General features: G+C 43.0%; 1 protein-coding gene across 2 annotated transcripts in view; it reads right to left on the reverse strand.

The window, feature by feature from the left end:
• LOC100196824 (inositol 1,4,5-trisphosphate receptor type 2) overlaps window positions 1-24,391 on the reverse strand; it is a 150,663-nt gene that overhangs the window by 104,348 nt on the left and 21,924 nt on the right. For both annotated transcript variants that reach the window (XM_014125393.2, XM_014125392.2), the window contains exons 2-24: window positions 20,095-20,165; window positions 19,549-19,667; window positions 18,739-18,825; window positions 17,787-17,945; window positions 14,961-15,059; window positions 13,514-13,597; window positions 13,062-13,208; window positions 12,562-12,657; window positions 10,999-11,052; window positions 8,975-9,126; window positions 8,505-8,604; window positions 8,135-8,295; window positions 7,517-7,658; window positions 6,831-6,989; window positions 5,966-6,138; window positions 4,971-5,090; window positions 4,440-4,622; window positions 3,956-4,207; window positions 3,527-3,674; window positions 2,344-2,491; window positions 1,774-1,970; window positions 1,268-1,391; window positions 952-1,003 (exon numbers count right to left, since the gene is read on the reverse strand). In XM_014125393.2, the coding sequence (XP_013980868.1) occupies window positions 952-1,003; window positions 1,268-1,391; window positions 1,774-1,970; window positions 2,344-2,491; window positions 3,527-3,674; window positions 3,956-4,207; window positions 4,440-4,622; window positions 4,971-5,090; window positions 5,966-6,138; window positions 6,831-6,989; window positions 7,517-7,658; window positions 8,135-8,295; window positions 8,505-8,604; window positions 8,975-9,126; window positions 10,999-11,052; window positions 12,562-12,657; window positions 13,062-13,208; window positions 13,514-13,597; window positions 14,961-15,059; window positions 17,787-17,945; window positions 18,739-18,825; window positions 19,549-19,667; window positions 20,095-20,165 (3,027 nt within the window). The remainder of the gene's footprint in view (window positions 1-951; window positions 1,004-1,267; window positions 1,392-1,773; window positions 1,971-2,343; window positions 2,492-3,526; window positions 3,675-3,955; window positions 4,208-4,439; window positions 4,623-4,970; window positions 5,091-5,965; window positions 6,139-6,830; window positions 6,990-7,516; window positions 7,659-8,134; window positions 8,296-8,504; window positions 8,605-8,974; window positions 9,127-10,998; window positions 11,053-12,561; window positions 12,658-13,061; window positions 13,209-13,513; window positions 13,598-14,960; window positions 15,060-17,786; window positions 17,946-18,738; window positions 18,826-19,548; window positions 19,668-20,094; window positions 20,166-24,391) is intronic.

Genomic DNA, 24,391 nt, shown 5'->3' on the forward strand with positions numbered 1-24,391 from the left:
ATTAAGAACGTCAATTGACATGGTATATACAGTACCAGTCAAAAGTTTGGACACACCTACTCATTTAAGTTTTTTTCTTTATTTTTTACTGTTTTCTACATTGTAGAATAATAGTGAAGACATGAAAACTATGAAATAACACATATGGAATCACATAGTAACCAAAAAAAAGTGTTATAGCATAGCATTCTGCAGCGATACACCATCCCATCTTAGTGGGACAAATTATTTGTTTTTCAACAAGACAATGACCCAACACACCTCCAGGCTGTGTAAGGGCTATTTGACCAAGAAGGAGAGTGATGGAGTGCTGCATCAGATGACCTGTCCTCCACAATCACCCGAACTCAACCCAATTGAGATGGTTTGGGATGAGTTGGACCGCAGAGTGAAAGAAAAGCAGCCAACAAGTGCTCAGCATATGTGGGAACACCTTCAAGACTGTTGGAAATGCATTCCAGGTGAAGCTGGTTGAGAGAATGCCAAGAGTGTGCAAAGCTGTCATCAAGGCAAAGAGTGGCTGCTATAAAGAATCTAAAATATATTTTGATTTGGTTAACATTTTTTTCATAGTTTTGAGGTCTTCACTATTATTCTACAATCTAGAAAACAGTAAAAATCAAGACAAACCTTGGAATGAGTAGGTGTGTCCAAACTTTTGACTGGATCTGTACTTGTATGTAGCAATGTCACATGTATAATTTTATTTAATTCAGATAAATTATTTTCATTGTTAAAATAAGCCTATAATTATTTATATATTTTTAATGAATACTTACTCTCGCAAGTAATCGAATAGTAACGTCAGTTTGGATATTCAATTAACCGTGCCCATCCATCCATATGGCACACACAGACATACATACAGCACTTTTCTCTGAACTAAAACCACAGTGCCCCATTTGTCACACACATGCATGCATACATAAACACAACACACAGTTTACTTACCTTCCAGCAAACATGGTCTCTGCTTTGGCTGCAATCTCATCTATGTCTGGATCTGAAATTGAACAAAATAATGTGAATCACTGAACCCAATTATAGAAAGCCCAAATAAGTCCAGAAAGTAATTAGTGCCTGTGACAGCACAGCTCAAACAACTGATTACAACAGTAATCAACAAACCAGCAGGATTCCCTTAGGCATTGACTGTCACACTCTAGATTCTCCTAGCCTGGTCCCATTGCAACCATAAGAGTTGGCAAGACACTACAACAGATCTGAGACCAGGCCAAGATGTCCATATGTGACGGTAGAGCTTTACCTGACACGGAGGGGAATTCAGACACCGATATAGAGCTGTCCGGTAGATTCCTGTCCCCAAATTCTTTCTTATAGATGGATAGCAGGTAGGTAATCCTGTAGTCCAGCCGCACACTCAGGATGAACTGATGGGAGAACAAGATAGAAGGCGATAAATAAAGGGTCACAATGTCGAATACCTCAAATCCATATTCAAGCTAAAAGAGAAATCAGAGACCTTCAAATATTGGTTAACAAACTATGTTTAGAGATCTCTTGTAATCAACCCCACAAAAAAAGTTTAGCCAGGATCTCATTTTATGACGCCATTCATGATGTCAAGAACAAGCGGTTGCGTTCCATTTCTCTACCCTTGACCCAGAAGTATACACACGATCACTTCCCCTTAAGCATTTAAAAGCATTGGAGACCGGTGTAGAGAATCAGCCCACAGCCAGCCTCAAGCCACTACTTTAGAACAGTTACAGGTAACTGGCCCTCCAGACCACATGGTGGCGCTCCACTCACCTGTAGGATCTCAATGATTTTGAGCTTGGTATCCATGACCATGACGTCCTCGTTGTCGGGCAGAAGGAAGGGTTGTATTCCGTTCTGGAGGGACGGGGGCGTGTCGGGGAGGTGGTGAGGCAGGACGTACCCTCTACTCAGCACCATCTGTGTCATCATCTCCCCCACGCCGTGGATGGTACGCAACACGTTGTTTCCTGGAGGACATGGAGACCATGGAGGTGTTCATTAGGCACCAAACATAAGGAAATGGACTGAAACAGAGAGGGACTACCTGGCTTTGTCCAATAAGGAACACTAATATTCTGTTGCAAAACATTTGAAAACATTTTACGCTGTGTGTCCTAATTAACACTACCCAGGTCATAAAAGCGCTTTTGACTTCAGTAAGTGTAATAAAGAGATGAGGAGCAGAACCCATGTCTCTTCGAGTTTCAGTTCTGGAAACTCATCTAGCAATTTGCCTATATGCATTGTGCCTGCTTATTAAACTTAGTAAACAAATACATTGTTTTGTGATTTAACAAAATGTTTGAATCAGTTAATGAATAAATTCTCTGTGTGACTCACCTGCCTCGGGGCTCTTGCTGAGCTTATCCATGTAGGTGAGTGGGTGCTGGACAAAGTCCAGTATGGCCAGGAGGGTCCGTGTGAGACGCAGCAGCTCACTGAAGCTGTAGAAGCCAAAGTAGACCAGGTTACGGGCCAGATGTACCACCTACAAGACCGGAGAGAAGGATTTCCCCAGAGGACAGAGTTAGATGCAACTTTAACATCAGAGAGTGATCATGTCTGTTACTATCTTTGGTTGGGCGGGGGGGGGTCACCACTGGGTGAGATGGGAGAATGATTGTTGTAAGGTTGTATTATTGTGTTTGTGGTGTTATATTGTATGTCTTGTGAAAATTGAAATAAAAATTTAACCGAAAAAAAAGAAAGTGAGCATGTCTATGTAATGGGAATTTTAATGTTTGTGCTTTTCTGATAACTAATTTCTGTGTTCTATTCATGTGTTGTTCTAATAACCAATTTCTGTGTTCATGCAAGTGATTGATTTAACGAATACTCAATTATCAGTATCTGCAATTTGGCAGTATGCCCAGACCTTGAAAGAATGAAAGATATCTCAGTTTCAAGGTCTCAGCTTAGAGAGATGATGCCTCGTGAGGTGTTGGTCTGTCACATGTTATGAACCAGTGTTGGTCTGTCACATGTTATGAACCAGTGTTGGTCTGTCACATGTTATGAACCAGTGTTGGTCTGTCACATGTTATGAACCAGTGTTGGTCTGTCACATGTTATGAACCAGTGTTGGTCTGTCACATGTTATGAACCAGTGTTGGTCTGTCACATGTTATGAATCAGTGTTGGTCTGTCACATGTTATGAACCAGTGTTGGTCTGTCACATGTTATGAACCAGTGTTGGTCTGTCACATGTTATGAACCAGTGTTGGTCTGTCACATGTTATGAACCAGTATTGGTCAGTCACATGAATGAAACAAAACGGCAATGGTTAATTAATTATGCCAAATCATGCAAATATAACTTGTCTCTGTAGTGCCCAGGCAGAGCTCCTGATTGACATGTGTACTGTGGTGCATTGAGTTGGTTGGAACCTCTCCAGCACACTGACAAACAATGATTCATTTAAGATTGACTTCGAGTGTCCCTGTGTAAGAATTTCCATGACATCTATATCCATAGTTTGGAATGGATAACAACCAATTACAAATAGTTGTGTGTGTTTTTACCTCCAGAGTCAGTTCATTCTTCTCTTTGTCTCCGAAGGGAAAGGGCTGGCTGACCACGTCTTTGAGGTATTCCTCTACAAACTCCATGGTGGGGGCAAACTTCCTCTTCATCTCCTCTCTGGAGGTGTCTCTGAACTCATACTCGTACCTATGGAGACCGTTATGAGTGCATGAGAAACTAATTAACAAAGCAATTCAATCAGTTGTTTAAAGCTGTGAAATAGACCTTCAGCCTAGAAAATCTGACTGCAATGTTTCTCTAGAGAAAAGAAAGTGTTCTCGCTACCTAGATGCATGAAACATGCAGCAAACTGAAGATGCAATTCATCTGTGATAAATCTCTAACCAGAGGCCGTTTCCTTTCAGGTGGTGTGCCAGTTACAGATACAGTATGCTATTGCCACATAAACCTCCCCCACCACCACTCACTCGTGGATGGTGATCTTGGAGGGGATCTCGGTCCAGAGGCGGGCGTAGCGCACGGCCACCACGGCCTCCTGGGGCTCGCGGTCTACGTGCATGTGCAGCATGAGGCGGCAGAAGGAGGCGCGCAGGTTGTAGGGCAGGCAGTCGTCAAACATGCAGCGCAGGATCAGTTCCACGGGCAGCTGGCTGGACAACCGGTTGATGGCCAGGTACTGGCGGTCCAGACACATCTTGGCAAACAGGTTGAGCTGGTATCTGGAGGGGGAAGGGGAGGAGGAAATACACGGAAAAGAGGTGTCATAGGTGTGTCATAGAAATATGACGTGAAATGTTTGGTAGTTGAGCTGAAGACACAAGGTGGACTGTTGCCTAACGCACCAGAAACTAAGTTGGACACTTGATACATCAATAAATTGGAGAACCAATGTTTCGCCATCCAGTCCAATAAAGACCCCCAGAACACCTTGCTGCAGCAGCTGTCTAGTACCTGTAGTAGGTGATGATGTCACTGTCCAGCTTGTGGTTGCCCTTGGCGTCCTGGGCCAGGTGGCGGATGGACTTGCCGTGCGGCTCCTTGTGGCTGTCGATCCAGTAGAGCCACACCTCCTCCTCCTCTGTGTCCTCCAGCAGCAAGGACGACTCCAGGGATGTCTCGGTGTTGGGGATTAGTCTGGGTGGGAGGAAGAGGAGGAGGAGGAGAAGGCGAGAGGGAGAAGGAAATAGAAGCATTCATTCTTCACTCTGGAGCTCAACCACACACCCACGTATACACTACCACACAAGATCTGCTACTTCTCTTTGCACATCTGCATTCACCAGCTTAATGACATTCACCCATGCTGTGCCTTTTTACACAGACGTACCAGCTTATGTGATTGTGAACTTCTAGTGTATAGCACAGCCAGGTCAAACATCAGTCCCCAATCTGAAAACCTGGCCACCAGTGTTAGGAAGAGAGCACAGGCGTGTGTGTGTGTGTGTGTGTGTGTGTGTGTGTGTGTGTGTGAGAGAGACTCACTTGGTCTGGATGAGGATGTCAGCATTGGCGGAGTTCAGCATGAATTTACAGATGAGCTCCTGTGTCACTGGAATGGCCGTCTTATTGGACACACACAGGTCTGACAGATAGTCCAGGAACCTGATTGGACAGAAGAGGACAACCAAACGTATTGGACTAAATCTGCTCAAAGACATTGAACCCAGTACAGTGGCTTACCAAACAATACCTAATAAATATAGGCAACACAAATATAGTGTAATATACATAGGTTTTTTGTTTGTGTGGCACATTGTTCTTTATAGCCCCAGTGTGCATATCTATTTGTGGATCAAATGTGTGTGGGTGTGTGTGTGTGTCATATGCATGTTAGAATTAAGCAATAAGGCCCAAGGGGGCATGGTATATGGCCAATATATCACGGGTAAGGACTGTTCTTAGCACGACGAAACGCAGAGTGCCTGGATACAGCCCTTAGCTGTGGTATATTGGCCATATACCCCCGAGGTGCCTTATTACAATTATAAACTGGTTACCAACATTATTTGAACAGTACAAATATATATTTTGTCATAACCGTGATATACGGTCTGTTATACCACGACTTTCAGCCAATCAGCATTCAGTGCTTGAACCATCCAGTTTATAATGTGTGTTAGGTGTAGTATTCATTCCTCCTCCCTGCTCTGCTCTGTCCTGACCTGGGCTCTCGGTTTATATTAGGTATAGTATTCATTCCTCCTCCCTGCTCTGCTCTGTCCTGACCTGGACTCTCGGTTTATATTAGGTATAGTATTCATTCCTCCTCCCTGCTCTGCTCTGTCCTGACCTGGGCTCTCGGTTTATATTAGGTATAGTATTCATTCCTCCTCCCTGCTCTGCTCTGTCCTGACCTGGGCTCTCGGTTTATATTAGGTATAGTATTCATTCCTCCTCCCTGCTCTGCTCTGTCCTGACCTGGACTCTCGGTTTATATTAGGTATAGTATTCATTCCTCCTCCCTGCTCTGTCCTGACCTGGGCTCTCGGTTGCGTCGCAGCAGTTTGACGAAGGTCTCAATCTCCTTGGCTGTGATGTGTTTCTCCAGCAGCTTGCGGTTGTTGTGGAGCAGAGCTGTAATGGTGTCCTCCGCCAGGATCTCATAACCGATCTGAGACTGCATGATGGAGAACTTCTTGGCTATGTACTCCTGGAGGGCAGAAGGAGACCAGTTAGTCGAAATGGATACCATTATAGGAATACATCTGGATTGTGTATATGGACTTGTCCAATAACAAACGCTCGCACCATTGCAATTTGTTTTCAAATCAATCAAAATTTTTGTCACATGTACTGAATACAAAAGGTGTAGACTTGACCGTGAAATGCTTACTTTACCAACAATACAAAAAAAAGTGAATGAACATGACCCTGTTGTGATGGGTTGGCTGATTAAGAGGTTCTGCTTGAGATACTTCAACCAGCATACAATGGATCTTCATCATTCACATACACGACTGCCTACATATAAGCTTATATTATAAACTGGGTGGTTCGAGCCCTGAATGCTGATTGGCTGACAGTCGTGGTATATCAGACCGTATACCACAGGTATGACAAAATATTTATTTTTGCTGCTTTAATTATGTTGGTAACCAGTTTATAATAGCAATAAGGCACCTCAGGGGGGTTATGGTATATAGCCAGTATACCACGGCTAAAGGCTGTTCTTATGCACGATGCGTTGCAGAGTGCCTGGACACAGCCCTTAGCTGTGGTATATTGACCATATACCACACCCCCTCCGGCTGAATTGCTTAATTATATAACATACGGTTATTGATCTTATTGACCAAGATAGAGTCAGGGTTGCGAGTTGGACAAAGCTACAGTGCTACTAGCCTGGTTCTTGCGGTAGTCCTGTTGGGAGTGGCGCAGCACCCGGTAGCACAGCTGCAGCATGTACTTAAAGGGAGCGTAGCGCTGGTCCCCCAAGTCCTCCAGCTTCAGCATGGGACCCTCCCCCTGGTCCGTGAATGGAGCCTTCAGAATACCAAAAATCTGGAGAAAGCAGACAGCAGAAGAGAGAAGAGATCAGACAAAATGACTTGATGATTGTGATTCTTTTGTTGTCCGTATCATCCCACAGTAATTACCACTGCCAGCATCATTACCACTAACAATGCTATGACAATGCTATTAGCACAGCCTTAGGCAGAATTTACTTGAATTATTAATACCTTCAATTACTGTGATCAGAGGGAGCCTGCTTTCTGCACTCTAATAAGTCACAGTGTAATGGCCATTGGAAGGAGACAGTGGAATTCACCTTCTAGCTTGGGTGCCAGTCTGTTTCTGCGTTAGCCAATACGTCTATGAAGTCAAAATAAATCTGCACACTTGTAGCTCAATTTAACAGTGTTTGTAAGATACAAAAAGCTTCTCTTTGTCATCATTACCCAATATATTTGTTATGACAATGCCAGACAGCACAGGAACCGGCCAACGCAGAACCAGACTCAAGACCACAGCTAGAAGATACTCCTTTAGGTGATATTCTGGGAGAGTGTGTGTATGAGTGAGCTGACCTGGGCTAGAATGTTCTGTTCCCTCATTAGTTTCTGCCTTTCCCTGTTGGGGTTGGAGATGACCACAGACAGCACGTCCTGACCGTTGTTGGGGACCTCGCACACAAAGAAGATCAGGTCCTCCAACAGCTTGGTCACAAACCTGGGAAACACGGGCCGCAAAAAGAACATTAGTTAATTACACAGAACACATCTGTCTGAGAGACAGTTATTGTGGACATAGAGATTCCACAGAGAATGAGGAAATGAATACATGCAATAAAAATACTCATTGAAAACAGATTGAATTACATAGTATTGCACCAAATAAACAGCGTAACCCTGTTGGCTGTGTCACTAGGGGACATACTGTAGCTCCGATACGGACTCTATCACGTTGTATACTACACAGGAGCTTTTCACTTGCACTGCACTGTCTAACAATGTTACTGGCCGTCAAATCCTTGCTTTCTCTGTCCTTGTTTCCTCGATTTGGCTCCCTCGACCACCTCAAATGTGCTTTGAGAGAGGAGCAAGGAATTTAAAAAACAAGTAAGGAGGAAGCAAGGATTTGCTGGCAAGCAACATTTCCAGACACAACCAGGATGTCTTGGTTGTGTCAGCAGGACTGTGCTGTACCTCCTCTCGTTCTGAGCAATGTTGCCATTCTGCAGCTTCTTCACGGTCGACTCCAGGACCTTGTTGGCATCGTTGGCAAAGTCCAGGTCTCGGACCTCAAACAGGGGTACAGAGACAATAGCAAATGCCTCCTTGTCCTCCTTTGTAGGGCACGTGCCAATCTGTGGGTCGAGGGAATTCAGTATGAAATGAACTACTCATGTGTACTGTAGGCCTATAGACTCAACAACAATCCCTCCAAACACCAGAATCAACCCTGTGTCTAATAGGGACTTACAATGTTGAAAAGGTTTGGGGGAAAAGGTTGACTACATTGTGATAAGCACAACATTTTAAGTGGAACTTAAACAGCAGGGGTGTAGTATTGGACCTTGAGCATGACGGGGCGCTCCTCCTCAGCGTCGATGGGGAAGTTGGTGCTGCTCACCCAGGTGTTGGTACATAGGTGTCTCAGCCGTACGTACGAGTTCCTGAGGGAAGGCACAGTGTGTTTGAAGTGTGTTTTGAGTAGTGCTGAGCGATTAACTGAAATTTCATCGGTTCAATTACCTGAATTCAATTTAGTTTTTTTTTTTTTGTGAGCTCAATGCTCCGTTTCTCTAGAGAGAAATCCTGTCAATCAAATGAAGAACGAACTGTGGGACGCTGTTCGGAGTTGTAGTTTTCAATAGGAAAATATTCAACCTAGTTCTAACCCACCTCAAAAGACACATCTCTTTGCACTAGTTTTGAGTGTGTATATTGTTTCTTAGGATGTATTTGAGATCTCTTCCAAGAGTCCTTTAAATGTTTTCAGTGTTTTAGATATTTTAAAATGTGTTTTAGGGGCCATTCTCTGACCTGGGCACCAGACAGTCAGCCATCTGAAGCGTGGTGGCGTCCAGCTCAAACAGAGAGGCGATGTCGTTGCCATGGGGCACAGACACCAGGGTGCAGGCAATCTTCTCTGCAGCCTGACGCTTCCTCTTGGAGTACGCTGTATCTGTCTCCGTCTGCAGACAGACAGATTGATAGATAGACACAGACAATCAGCAGACACACAAAGATGGATACCAAAGTTCTTGCAACTAAAGCGTTCTCAATGCTAATATCAATACACCTGTGCCACAGATTCAAAGATAGTGGATGAGGTTTGGATTGCACTGTGTGGATGCTGTAGACAGATAATTGGCCAGTCTTGGGAGGGTTAACCACTGCAGTGCTCTATGCATGTCAATGGGAAAGAGCTCCTCTGAGCCACCCTGTGCCTTATCACCTCTTCTGGGTGACTCACACCATCCAGCAGTACAGAACAGCAGAGCAGACAGCACGTCTGTCTGCCCTCCTCTATCTCGCTCTCTCAAAGAGCACCCCCACAATCAGACGTTATATAAGGGGCCCACTGAGTGTCTGAGACGAGTTTGTGTTCTTGTGTGAGCGGAGGCAGAATACCAATGCAGAAGGTCGGCAAGAGGAGGAAAATCTGAATTGAAATAGAGTTTGTACATTGTCTACATTGTGTACAGCAGTTGGACAAGAACAGAAAACTGGAAAATAATGACATTTTTAAGGAAGCGAAATGGAACCTGGAATTAAAGTGATCCATACTATACCAGAACAGAACCGTTAGTTTAAAAGCGTGGGTACCGGTTAATAACATTCCAGGCATTTTCTAGTCCCACAAAATAACAACAAAGCGCTTATGCAAAGTCCTCCCTCTGTCACTCAGAAACATATTCCAGTGTCTGCCTGCAAGTTAAAGATCTTTAAAGATCTTTGCCAGTGTGTGTGCATGTTTAGGCAACCTGCCCCTTCCCCCTTCGTAGCATAGGCTACTGTACTGACATTACAAGCGTAATTCAGAAGATAGGGAGAATATTTTTTATTAGATAGAGAAGAATGGATACATTTCTTCAATGCTAGTTAAGGATACTATAGGCCGAGTTATCAGTTTCACTTAACTACAAAAATAGCTAGCTAGCTCAAAGGCCATTTAAAAGTTCCTCCATAGAAGCCACTCCTCCTAGGTAGAATTCTGTGGACATAATTATATAATGCATGTCATAACAAGATGTCCAGCGCTTCAAGCCTCCTCTTCAACCCTCTCTGGCTCTCTCCCCACCTGCAAAGCTTCAGTAGCATCTTGTGCCATAGGCTACACTTGTCTGTCCATCACGCCTGTAAATAACTAGCTTGCCTGCTCTATCCACACTGGATTGGTGAATTAATTTAATGAGCAAAAAAAAAGGTGAAAAAAGGAATGATATAAACCAATACTTTTTTTCTGCTCGGAACTGTAGAACGGAGAAGAAAAAAAAAAAAAAAAAGTGGTTCTGTTCAGAACGAAACGATTGGAAAATAATTTTGGTTCCAACCCCTGGTTGTGTATGTTGTGAGTATGTGTGCGCGTGCATGTGTGAGAGAGAGAAAGATAAAAATAGAGAGAGAGGAAAGAATGGAAGAGAGTTTGCATGTGAGCGGATGCATCTGTTCTTGCTAGTGAGTGTAAGAGAGGAAAAGGTATTGCATAATAGGAGTTTGAGGTGGCGTGAGAGAACAGAGGGCCCAGCGTGAGAGAACAGAGGGCCCAGCAGGAGGCCCAGGGTTTGACAGGTACACTCCCTCTATCACTGCAGAGAAACACACCCACAAAGTTGCTCTCTTAGCAGAAACACAGAGGATGCACAGTTCCCTAAGCTTTTGATCTACCCTTTATGCAGTACTGTTTGTAAAATCTCATCAAAGAGACCATGGTCATGCATTGTTAAACACCACACATAACAGAATACTCATAGATATACCATGTGGTTGAAATCAGTGGAAATGAGGTCCAGACTAAGGTCCATTAGACAGGAATATGAAAACCAGAAGAGTGTTTCACTAACCTGATTCACCTCTGCTTTAGAATCCACACTTTCATCCCGAAAATCAGGGTTAATCTATAGAAAGAAAAGAAAGTCAGTTAGTCAATCAATCACTTTCTTCATCAACTTCAACGGTAACAATTTCCTCACAGCCAACTATTCAGACACCACACTCTTCCCAATATTGTCTGAGAAACTCTTCTAGATTAACCGTCTGTTGATTGTGATTAAGTTGACAGATTTGATTAACTTTATTATCTCCTTCGGGAAATTCTCCTTGCAGTGCTGCACCTGTACAGCACAATGAAGGAGATTAGAGCGAGAGGGCCATAATGGTGATGGGTCGTTTGCGAACGAATAGCTCTTTTTGAACAGATATTTTTTATGAACTTAGGGAACCGAATCGCATATGTGAAAGAGCTGTTCATTTCGCTCCTTGATTGGCATCCTGCTTTTGAGCTCAACGATTATAGATAAGTGATAAAAACATTCTCTGAAGATAGTCATTTTTCACTGCAGGAACAATAGGTAGTGGGGAGAGAGCCACAATATAGTCCACGCTCAATTGTGCAGTGATTTCACAGTAATCTAATTTCGTCAGGTAAATTGTATTTGAACTCCCATTTCACATTCTGACATAATGGTAGGAAATGTGAAATTTGTCCGTTTTTTTTCTAAGCGCTACTGAACAATGAGCCGTTTAGGAACCAAATGAACGGCTCATTTTAGGTGAACGTAGCCCATCTATGTGGTTCACCATAAAGACTCGGAACACCCATCACTAGGCCATAAAAATGGGAACACTGCCATCTGCAGCACATCTGTAACATCAACATCTGCTCACTACAATCCTGATTGTAGATGTATAATGTGCAGAAACAGTCTGTAGCTAGAGGCCTAGCCAAATCCCAACTCCTCGGACGATAGTTTTCATGCCATACATGAGTAATCAGTAGAGTTAGCTAAAGCACACAGTATTCAAAGAATCTCAGAGCGGATTGCTGATATAGGATCAGTGTTTAATTTTAGATCATAATTAATAGGATTATATGGACAGGGAGGACCTGATTCTAGACCAGCACCCTTACAGCCTGACCACAGAGGGAGGACTGACATAAGAGACAACACAGAGACAGTAGTCTACACAGAAAGCTGCATTGTGGTCTGTTGGCATTTCTCTCAGTTTTATGTAAAGTAGGTATTAACCAACAGTGGCAGGATGTTAACCGGAGTGGAAAACACCCACACACTGGCAATCAGTCAAGTCAGAAAACACTCAAACATGACTTGGTAGCATTGGGAATTTCACATATTTAGTAAAAAAAATTCCATCATGTGATAAGATAAGTATTATCTTACATGGAATGTATTATATTGTGGGTTTTTGGAAATGAAAAAAGCAATGAAAGTGAACAACATCCTGTATTACTGTACAAGATTAGTCATTCATGAATAGAGTATTTAAATGAACAGTATTCAAATTGAGCAGCAGAGTCAAAAGACAATGAAAAGACAACCGATAACCACGATATCCATTTGACACACAGTCAAAGAGAGAGAAGAGGGGAGAAAGTAACAGCCTACCTCTGCAGCCAGGTAGTTCCCAGTGGCCAGGTGTTTGAAGCGAAACAGGCTGTTCCACTGGCCGGCACCCCCTCTGCAGGGGTCGTAGTGCACAACCTGCCATAGAGAGAAACACATTTAAAATCCACTGATCAACAAAGAAAGAGTCCACAACATCACTCAGCGCCATTAATAACATCATAGTATGAGGTAATGTATTTGTTTACGAGGAAGACACTTGTTTAATCTCCCTCTGGGGAATTTCCTAATCAAAACAGGTTTTTCCACTCGTCCTACAAAATCAGGAGCTATAATCTGAGCAGAGAAAGTGCTTCTAGCTCTGTCCCAATTCTCTGTTCTAAGTATACACTTGTTCACTTGACTTTGTTCAAATTAAAGGCAAAGGACTGGTGTAAGAAATATGGTGGAAACTAACCCACACCAATACATGTGTGGGGAGGAGTGCACAGTGGGAGAATTGGGACGGAACCATTGCAGTAGGCAAATAGTGCAGTAGGTACCTCTATTTCCCAGAGTGCTTTGGAGCTGGTGGCAGAGGTGGCAGACTGTCTCAGGGTGGTCCTGAGGAAGATGTGCTGCTGATTCCTGTATTCGTCACATGTCAAGAACTTCTCTTGTTCGGCGTGGAACAGACGCACCACATCACCCTGCGAGACGACAACATGGTTTAGCTGTTTGGGCTAAGAAACAAAAAAAATACTTTAAAGTAACACTTGACATTAGTTATCAACTGAGCATAAATTCTTATAATTTAAGTATTATAATCATGATGCCATAATAACTATTTGTAAAGCATCAAAAAATTGTACTTTAAAATGTGGATGTGAAAGCATTAATTCTTTCACCTAAAACAGAGAGCCCCGCCATCAACAACATTTGCATTCAAGACTCTGTCTGCACTGAAGGACATTAGGCGGACAGCATGTAGAAGAGGTAAGATAAAAACACTGACTCCTTTGAGGACGTCCTCTCTGTAGTCACTGAACTTCATGAACAGAGTGACCTTCCAGCTAGTGTTGCAGTTCACAGCGTTCACCTGTAGAAAAACCAAGGAGAGGAGCAGAGAAGACCAATGGACTGTCATGACTATACCTGAATTATACACGTCTTTTCAGAGCCTAAGATAGCTGCTGGTTTACCATTCCTGCGATAATGCCGGTTCTGCAACCATGAAGGGACTATTTTTATGGACAGCGATAGTCGGAAGGTAGAGAGGGAGACCGATGGAGAGAGACAGAGTAGGGTCAGATGTGGCATTTGTAACATTTTAGTCATTTAGCAGACGCTCTTATCCAGAGCAACTTACAGTAGTGAATGCATACATTTCATAAATGTTTTCTCCGTACTGGTCCCCCGTGGGAATCGAACCCACAACCCTGGCGTTGGAAAGTTGCAAACACCATGCTCTACCAACTGAGCTACACGGTAACCCCGGACGACGTATGGACTGTAGTCTGCTGCGCTACCACTAGACAAGATTCTTAAGGTTCTCAATACCTACTGCAACCTGGTAGGTTTCCAAACGCATGTTATGATATGGGTGCGTTAGCAAGTCGTTATGGTTAAAGGTTAAGGGTTAGGATAAGGTTAGGCTACGGCATGCTAGCGAGTGGTTAGGGTAGGTTTACAGTAGGTTCAGGCATACTAGCAAGTAGGTAAGGGTTAGGATCAGGATAGAAAATAAAGACATGCCTAAACAAAAACATGCCTGGATTCGAACCGCCACCTGGATTCGAACCACTGCCACTCGCATCTCATGAGTCCTATGCACTTAAAAAGACAAACGTGCTGACCAGCAGCTTTTTGGGAGTCTTCAAATATGCGACAAATGGGGCCTTCCGAGTGGCGCAGTGGTCTAAGGCACTGCATCGCAGTGCTAGCTGTGCCACTTGAGATTCTGGGTTCGAGTCCAGGCTCTGTCTCAGCCGGCCGTGACCGGGAGACCAATGGGGCGGCGCACAATTGGCCCAGCGTCGTCCGGGTTAGGGGAAGGTTTGGCCGGCAGGGATGTCCTTGTCCCATCGCACTCCTGTGGCGGGCCGGGCGCAGTGCACGCTGACACGGTCGCCAGGTGTTCGGTGTTTCCTCCAACACATCGGTGCGGCTGGCTTCCGGGTTAAGTGGGCATTGTGTCAAGAAGCAGTGCGGCTTGGTTGGGTTTCAGAGGACGCACGGCTCGCGACCTTCGCCTCTCCTAAGTCCGTACGGGAGCGATGAGACAAGACTGTAACTACCAATTGGATACCACAAAAAAAAAATATGCGACAACGCAGGAATTGTTGGAGATGGCAGGCTGGGACAGACACAACATGGCCATCATCCTTCTGCACCGGTTTTCCATGCACACAATACATTTTTAAATCGTAAGTGCTCTAATCAAATTGTTTCATGGCTCTTACCTCCTTGCAGCCGGGGTTGTCTAGCAGCTCAATGTTGCTGGCGTGGAGAGGCTGCCCTGCGTTCACGGGCATCAGGACCACCTTGTCTCCCACCACCACCTAGGGACCAACCACAGCAGCTCAGACACTAGCACACACATGATTACAAGTAGAGTAGAGTGAGAGTAGAAAAGAGATACAAATGAGGCAGATGTCTATGGGACCTATCACAGGACAATGGGACAGAGGTATGAGACACACTTCAAACAGCAAAGGTCCACAGTCACTACTTGTCCCATGCAAAGGGCAACTATCCATCTAGAGATAAGCATTCCCCACAACAATGCAAATAGAGTGAGTGGGCTTATTCTGTGTATCATTTCCAATAGCAGATGATCACAAACCATGGTCAAATGAAGGAAGTGAAGCATGTAGGGGTTTACAGTGTAGAGACATTCATTCATCCAGCCATGTGTGTGGTAGCGTGAAACGCTGAATGCAGTATACTGTCCTGTGTGCACCAAAGTCTCAAATATCTCCATTCAAACTGTACTCTACATTCAAAACACATATCGCAATAAACAGAATGTAAATTGACAAAAACGGTCAGGAGAAGAATTGTACTTAAAGGCTCCCCTTTCCAATAATGACGTAGCATCTATACAAAAGTATGTTGACACCCCTTCAAATTTGTGGATTCGGCTATTTCAACCACACCCATTGCTGACAGCTGTATACAAATTTAGCACAGCCATGCAATCTCCATAGACAAACATTGACAGTAGAATGGGCTTATTGAAGAGCTCAAACAAGTCAGTTCATCACATTTCTGCCCTGCTAGAGCTGCCCCGGTCAAATGTAAGTGTTGTTATTGTGAAGTGGAAACGTCTAGGAGCAACACCGGCTCAGCCGAAAAGTTGTAGGCCACAAGCTTACAGAACGGGACCACCCAGTGATGAAGCACACAGTGCATAAAAATGGCCTGCCCTTGGTTGCAACACTCACTACCAAGTTCCAAACCGCCTCGAAGCAACGTCAGCATAATAAACGTCAGCATAATAGCTGCTCCTCTGGAGCTTAATAAAATAGGTTTCCATGGCCGAGCATCCGCACACAAGCCTAAGATCACCATGCGCAATGCCAAGTATCAGCTGGAGTGGTGTAAAGCTTGCTGCCATTGGACTCTGGAGCAGTGGAAACGCGTTCTCTGGACTGATGAATCATGTTTCACCATCTGCCAGTCTGACAGACAAATCTTGGTTTGGAGGACGCCAGAAGAACGCTACCTGCCCAAATGCATAGCGTCAACTGTAAAGTTTGGTGGAGGGAGAATAATGGTCTGGGGCTGTTTTCATGGTTCGGACTAGGCCCATTAGTTCCAGTGAAGGGAAATCTTAACACTACAGCATACAATGACATTCTAGATTATTCTGTTCCTCCAACTTTTTGCCAACAGTTTGGGGAAGGCCCTTTCCTGTTTCAGCATGACAATGCCCCCGTGCACAAAGTGAGGTCCATACAGAAATGGTTTGACGAGATCGGTGTGGAAGAACTAGACTGGCCTGTACAGAGCCCTGACCTCAACCCCCATTTATTGGGATGAATTGGAACGCCGACTGCGAGCCAGACCTGATCACCCAACATCAGTGCCTGACCTCACTAATGCTCTTGTGGCTGAATGGAAGCAAGTCCCTGCAGCAATGTTCCAACATCTAGTGGAAAGCCTTCCTAGAAGAGTAGAGGCTGTTATAGCAGCAAAGAAGGGACCAACTCCATATTAACGCACATCAATTTGGAATGAGATGTTCTACGAGCAGGTGTCCACATACTTTTGGTCATGTAGTGTATCAATCTATCTATAGTATTGCTGTAATCTAAAACTTCCAGATAATGTTAGTCAATAACAGTTAAAGGGCAACTCCACCACTTTTCAACCTAATTTTCATTATCTCAAGCACAATAAGAGTGTCATGGAAAACTGCACATTTCTACGTTTTGTAGAAAAAAAGAAAAAGTTCTACATGATGACAAAAATTTAAACATAAAAATACACTATGATATTCCCGGTGACGTGGGGAGCAAGAAAATACCCTCCCTTGGGCAAGAAACTGCAGGTTTAGAAAAATCACTATGTGATGTCATCTTTTTAACCACAGAACATAGAAAAGCGACGTTTTCTCATATGTAGACACTGGTATGGTACGGAGATTATGAATATGAGGTTGAAAAGTGATGGAATGGCCCTTTAAGGGAAAAAATTGCAAATTGTAGAAGACTAGCGGAAATGCACTCACGTACTTACGTTTTTCAATGCTCAATGTCTACATGCAAGGCTATTGCTAACATGCTTTCACAGCAAGTCTCATGGACTAACACACACACACCATGCACTACAAACAAGAAGAATACCTTCCACCATAGGATGCTAAAGCAAAAGGAAAGGAGAAAACCAATCAAGTCATTTCAGAAGGATTAGACATTACTTGAACATAATACCAATCTAATTAAAATAGGAAATGTTCAAAACTAAGACGACCCCTAAAAACTTTAAATAAATTAACAATCCTGAGGTTCATCATGAGGTTTGGTTTACCATAACATATCTATGGTAAATCGGGCTAGGAGTTTTTCATCGTCAGGTCACATGTTCGGGAAAAACTCCTGGCCCTATTTACAGGGTACATTCAAAGCACTGGCCTGTAGCAAGTCAGGTCAGGGCCCCTTTTCATAAAGCAGCTCAGTAAAAGTGCTGATCTAGGATCAGTTTTGCCTTTCAGATAATAATTAATAGGATTATATAGACAGGGGGGCCTTGAACCAAGATCAGCACTAAACAGGGGTACCTACGTTATCCCCCTCGCTGCGGAGTTTCCAGAAGGGCTGGATGTAGAACCAGGAGCCCTCATTACCGGCTGGGTCCAGAGACACACGCATGGCGTTCTTCTCCAGCAGCGCTGGCAGACGCTTGTTCACCGTCAAGTACTTGTTACTCTTTATATGCAGAAGCTGAGGGGAAAATAAATGGCGCCGATTCACAAGGACACATCTTACACAAGGTCCATGGTTCGAATCCCACCCAAACACCTAACTCCAATCTTAACCAATCACATTTCTTTATTGCTATGAAACAGTTACCGAAAGAAATTGGTACTCTTTTTTTTTTTATTAAAGTGAGATGTAAGGCAAGTTCATCATTTCATTTCACCAATTCAAAATCATCAGACCAATTCCTTATGAGCTCAGAATTTACTTTATTTGGAATTGACCTCAAAAGCCTTTCAATTTAGCTTCCGCTTGGGATAAGAACATTACTGAAATTATATATATATATATATATATATATATATATATATATATATATATATATATATATTATATATTATTTTATTTTTTTCCATTTCAGGACAGGTAATTTAAATATTGGCTTTAGCATGAAAGAAGCACACAGATCAAAACATGAAAAAAAGCTCTATCTTTTAACAGCAAAAGACTGGACCTGACCAAAACACTTATTTTAATACGACTGTTTAAACCACAGTTAGAGGCCACAAACCTTGGGAAACCATACAGAACAAACCTGCACTAAATTGAATATTGAAAATGGATACAAGCTTAAATTACTCTGTGCCATTCATCATTTAGGCTGACAAATTGCCTCAATGGCAATGTGAGGCACTAGAGGCCAGACTACAAACAGAAAGGCAGCCTTGGTGACCAAGTGAAAACAAACACAAGGTTCCTGGCACAACGCAAACAGAGATATAGCCTCTGATAAGAGTTGTCTGTAGTTGGCTTTTACCTGAATGACGTTACTGTACTTTACCACCTCTCCCAGCAGCTTCTTATTCTCCGTCTCATTCTGCTTCTGTTCCAGTTCTGCTGCATGCTGGGACATGAACGAAAACATGTTTGGGACTGATTACATTGCTGTCATATTGTGCAGAGTCACTGGTCTAAACACCTTGCATTTCAAATGACTACTTATGTGATCAAGATAAGTGATTCTGTGCCTCGGCTTGCTCAAACTGATCTTGGTTGGCTTAAAGAAAAAAGGGGCAATCAGCAGTTTCTACATCCATTTTTTGATGTACCCATTGAATCTTAACTTAGAAATGCCTCAATGCCATCGTTTAACTGACGTACCCAATCAGAACACAAAATATACGTTTGTTGTACAAAGTAAATGTAAACAAGCACTGTATAGCCTCAAAACATGGTTAAAATGATCATTTTGATATCATGGAGGTTCAGTCCTTGCATCCATAGCTCTGTCAATGAATTTGAGAGTGGTTACACATCTCCAGCCCCATCCCTCAGCTTTTTACCGACACAGTGGCTGGAAGAACGCCTTGATATTGTTTCAATTGCTCATTGACCCTTTTAAGCAGTGCTTTTCGCTCCAGGTCCTGGGGACCTACAGGGTGTGCAGGCTGTTGTTCCAGCCCAGCACTAATACTCGATTTGACTAATTAACTATAGTAATGATTAAGCCCTTGATTCGGTGAATCGTTTGTGTTAGTGGTAGGATGGATCAAAATCCTGCACTCCCTGTGGTTGCCTTGCCCAGGACTGTGAATGAAGAAGACTAGGACTTGCAGACAGGTTATACCTGTAACTTCTTGAATAGGTCTTCTTGTGTGTTGTTGTTGCCTTGTTTGCCCTGTTTGGCCTTCCAGAACTGCTTCTGAGCTGAGTACCTGTTCATCGGACACACCTTGAACAGGCAGTCTGGAGAGAGAGACAGAGATATGGAGAGGAAGAAAGAAATGCGGAGGAAAAAAATGTAGAAAGATATTAAGAAATAGAAACAGGGAGGGAGGAGTGTTAGAGAGTGAGAGGAATACATACATGAATCAAACATACATTTTTTATATATTAGTAATTTAGCAGACGATCCTATGCAGAGAGACTTACAGTTAGTGTATTAATCTTACAACAGCTAGGTGAGGGAACCATATAGCTCAGTCCTAGTAAGTACATTTCCTCAATAAAGTCGCTATCAGCAAAGTCAGAACTAGTAAGGGGGAAAGAAAAGTGAAGTGCAAGTGTTATTTCACAAAAGGCTTACTAATACATACTAATTTGAACGGCAGCGTGTCCCTTGAGTCTAGGTGACCTATGTGGTTGTGCAGCTGGTCAGACTCCTCCCACTCACCTCTGAACTTTTTGGGCGGATTGGCCAGGTCTCCTGCATCGGGCTGCACCACACACCTGTCATCAACAAGCCTGGGGAGAAAACATCCCAACATCATACACACACCATGTATACAGTTCATATGGGAGAGAACATCCCAACATCATACACACACCATGTATACAGTTCATATGGGAGAAAACATCCCAACATCATACACACACCATTTATACAGTTCATATGGGAGAGAACATCCCAACATCATACACACACCATATATACAGTTCATATGGGAGAGAACATCCCAACATCATACACACACCATTTATACAGTTCATATGGGAGAGAACATCCCAACATCATACACACACCATTTATACAGTTCATATGGGAGAGAACATCCCAACATCATACACACACACCATTTATACAGTTCATATGGGAGAAAACATCCCAACATCATACACACACCATTTATACAGTTCATATGAGAGAGAACATCCCAACATCATACACACACACCATTTATACAGTTCATATGGGAGAGAACATCCCAACATCATACACACACACCATTTATACAGTTCATATGGGAGAGAACATCCCAACATCATACACACACACCATTTATACAGTTCATATGAGAGAGAACATCCCAACATCATACACACACACCATTTATACAGTTCATATGGGAGAGAACATCCCAACATCATACACACACCATTTATACAGTTCATATGGGAGAAAACATCCCAACATCATACACACACACCATTTATACAGTTCATATGGGAGAGAACATCCCAACATCATACACACACCATTTATACAGTTCATATGGGAGAGAACATCCCAACATCATACACACACCATTTATACAGTTCATATGGGAGAGAACATCCCAACATCATACACACACACCATTTATACAGTTCATATGGGAGAGAACATCCCAACATCATACACACACCATTTATACAGTTCATATGGGAGAAAACATCCCAACATCATACACACACCATTTATACAGTTCATATGGGAGAGAACATCCCAACATCATACACACACCATTTATACAGTTCATATGGGAGAGAACATCCCAACATCATACACACACCATTTATACAGTTCATATGGGAGAGAACATCCCAACATCATACACACACCATTTATACAGTTCATATGGGAGAAAACATCCCAACATCATACACACACCATTTATACAGTTCATATGGGAGAGAACATCCCAACATCATACACACACCATATATACAGTTCATATGGGAGAGAACATCCCAACATCATACACACACCATTTATACAGTTCATATGGGAGAGAACATCCCAACATCATACACACACACCATTTATACAGTTCATATGGGAGAGAACATCCCAACATCATACACACACCATTTATACAGTTCATATGGGAGAGAACATCCCAACATCATACACACACACCATTTATACAGTTCATATGGGAGAAAACATCCCAACATCATACACACACCATTTATACAGTTCATATGGGAGAGAACATCCCAACATCATACACACACACCATTTATACAGTTCATATGGGAGAGAACATCCCAACATCATACACACACCATTTATACAGTTCATATGGGAGAGAACATCCCAACATCATACACACACCATTTATACAGTTCATATGAGAGAGAACATCCCAACATCATACACACACCATTTATACAGTTCATATGGGAGAAAACATCCCAACATCATACACACACCATTTATACAGTTCATATGGGAGAGAACATCCCAACATCATACACACACCATTTATACAGTTCATATGGGAGAGAACATCCCAACATCATACACACACACCATATATACAGTTCATATGGGAGAGAACATCCCAACATCATACACACACCATTTATACAGTTCATATGGGAGAGAACATCCCAACATCATACACACACCATTTATACAGTTCATATGGGAGAGAACATCCCAACATCATACACACACACCATATATACAGTTCATATGGGAGAGAACATCCCAACATCATACACACACCATTTATACAGTTCATATGGGAGAGAACATCCCAACATCATACACACACACCATTTATACAGTTCATATGGGAGAGAACATCCCAACATCATACACACACCATTTATACAGTTCATATGGGAGAGAACATCCCAACATCATACACACACCATTTATACAGTTCATATGGGAGAGAACATCCCAACATCATACACACACCATTTATACAGTTCATATGGGAGAGAACATCCCAACATCATACACACACACAATTTATACAGTTCATATGGGAGAGAACATCCCAACATCATACACACACACCATTTATACAGTTCATATGGGAGAGAACATCCCAACATCATACACACACACCATATATACAGTTCATATGGGAGAGAACATCCCAACATCATACACACACCATTTATACAGTTCATATGGGAGAAAACATCCCAACATCATACACACACCATTTATACAGTTCATATGGGAGAGAACATCCCAACATCATACACACACCATTTATACAGTTCATATGGGAGAGAACATCCCAACATCATACACACACCATTTATACAGTTCATATGGGAGAAAACATCCCAACATCATACACACACCATTTATACAGTTCATATGGGAGAGAACATCCCAACATCATACACACACACCATTTATACAGTTCATATGGGAGAAAACATCCCAACATCATACACACACACCATTTATACAGTTCATATGGGAGAGAACATCCCAACATCATACACACACACCATTTATACAGTTCATATGGGAGAGAACATCCCAACATCATACACACACCATTTATACAGTTCATATGGGAGAGAACATCCCAACATCATACACACACCATTTATACAGTTCATATGGGAGAGAACATCCCAACATCATACACACACACCATTTATACAGTTCATATGGGAGAAAACATCCCAACATCATACACACACACCATTTATACAGTTCATATGGGAGAGAACATCCCAACATCATACACACACCATTTATACAGTTCATATGGGAGAGAACATCCCAACATCATACGCACCACGCTTCGCTCCACAGGTAATATTCCACTTCGCTACATTACAACGGCTTGATTTGTTTGATCTGAGCAATTCTTCTTAGCTAGCTACATAGCCGTCTTTGTATCAAAGATAATTGTGTAGTTTAGAGTAACTGAGTAATTATCGAGGCTAGCTATCTTCGTCCTCCTAACGTAGTCAACACTGCTAGCTGCTAGCTAGCTAGTCATCACTGTTAGCTAGCCAACTTCTACCGACTAACAGCACCGCAGAAACTATTACATTACAACGCAACGACTTAATTAGTGTGGTGTTAGTGTTAGTTAGCCAGCTACATAGTTGTCTGTGCTGTCTCTGTATCTAAGATAATTGTGTAGCTTGAGTTTGAGTATTATCGAGGTGTGCTAGCCAGCCGCGACGCGGCGCCAGACTTACTCAACACACCTAGTCATCATTAACCCACTGCCAGATAGCCATCCGTTACCGACTAGCAGCGCTGTAGTTACTAATACTTCACAACGGAACGATTTGACTAGTGCAGTGTTACCTAGCGAGCTACCTAGTTGTCTTTGTCATAGCTTGATAATTGTTAATTGATAATTGTTAGCTAGCCAGCCATCGAGGTTAGCTAGCCAGCTATTTCCGTCCCCGCGACGCCATTTTTCCTAACCTAGCCAACTATTACCGACGAGCAGCATTGTTGAAACTAAATACACTACAAGGAACGTCTTGATTAGTGTTATGTTAGCTAGCTAGCTACAAAGTTGCTTTGTATCATGACAAGGTGTAGTACTGAAACTACCGAGGTTACCTAGCCAGCTACACGTTCAAAGTCAACAACGCAGCCACTGCTAGCTAGCCTACTCCACCAGCCAGCAGTACTGTATCATTTTAGTCAATAACATTTTTGCAACGTAAGCTTAACTTCCTGTACATTCGAGACGTGTAGTCCACTTGTCACTCCAATCTCATTTGCATTAGCGTAGCCTCTTCTGTAGCTTGTCTACTATGTGTCCGCCTATCCCTGTTCTCTCTCCTCTGCACAGGCCATACAAACGCTCCACACCGCGTGGCCGCTGCCGCTCTAACCTGGTGGTCCCAGCGCGCACGACCCACGTGGAGTTCCAGGTCTCCGGCAGCCTCTGGAACTGCCGGTCTGCGGCCAACAAGGCTGAGTTCATCTCAGCCTATGCTACCCTCCAGTCCCTAGACTTCCTGGCGCTGACGGAAACATG

Source organism: Salmo salar, chromosome ssa10 (genome assembly GCF_905237065.1).
Source record: "Salmo salar chromosome ssa10, Ssal_v3.1, whole genome shotgun sequence".
NCBI classification, from domain to species: Eukaryota; Metazoa; Chordata; class Actinopteri; order Salmoniformes; family Salmonidae; genus Salmo; species Salmo salar.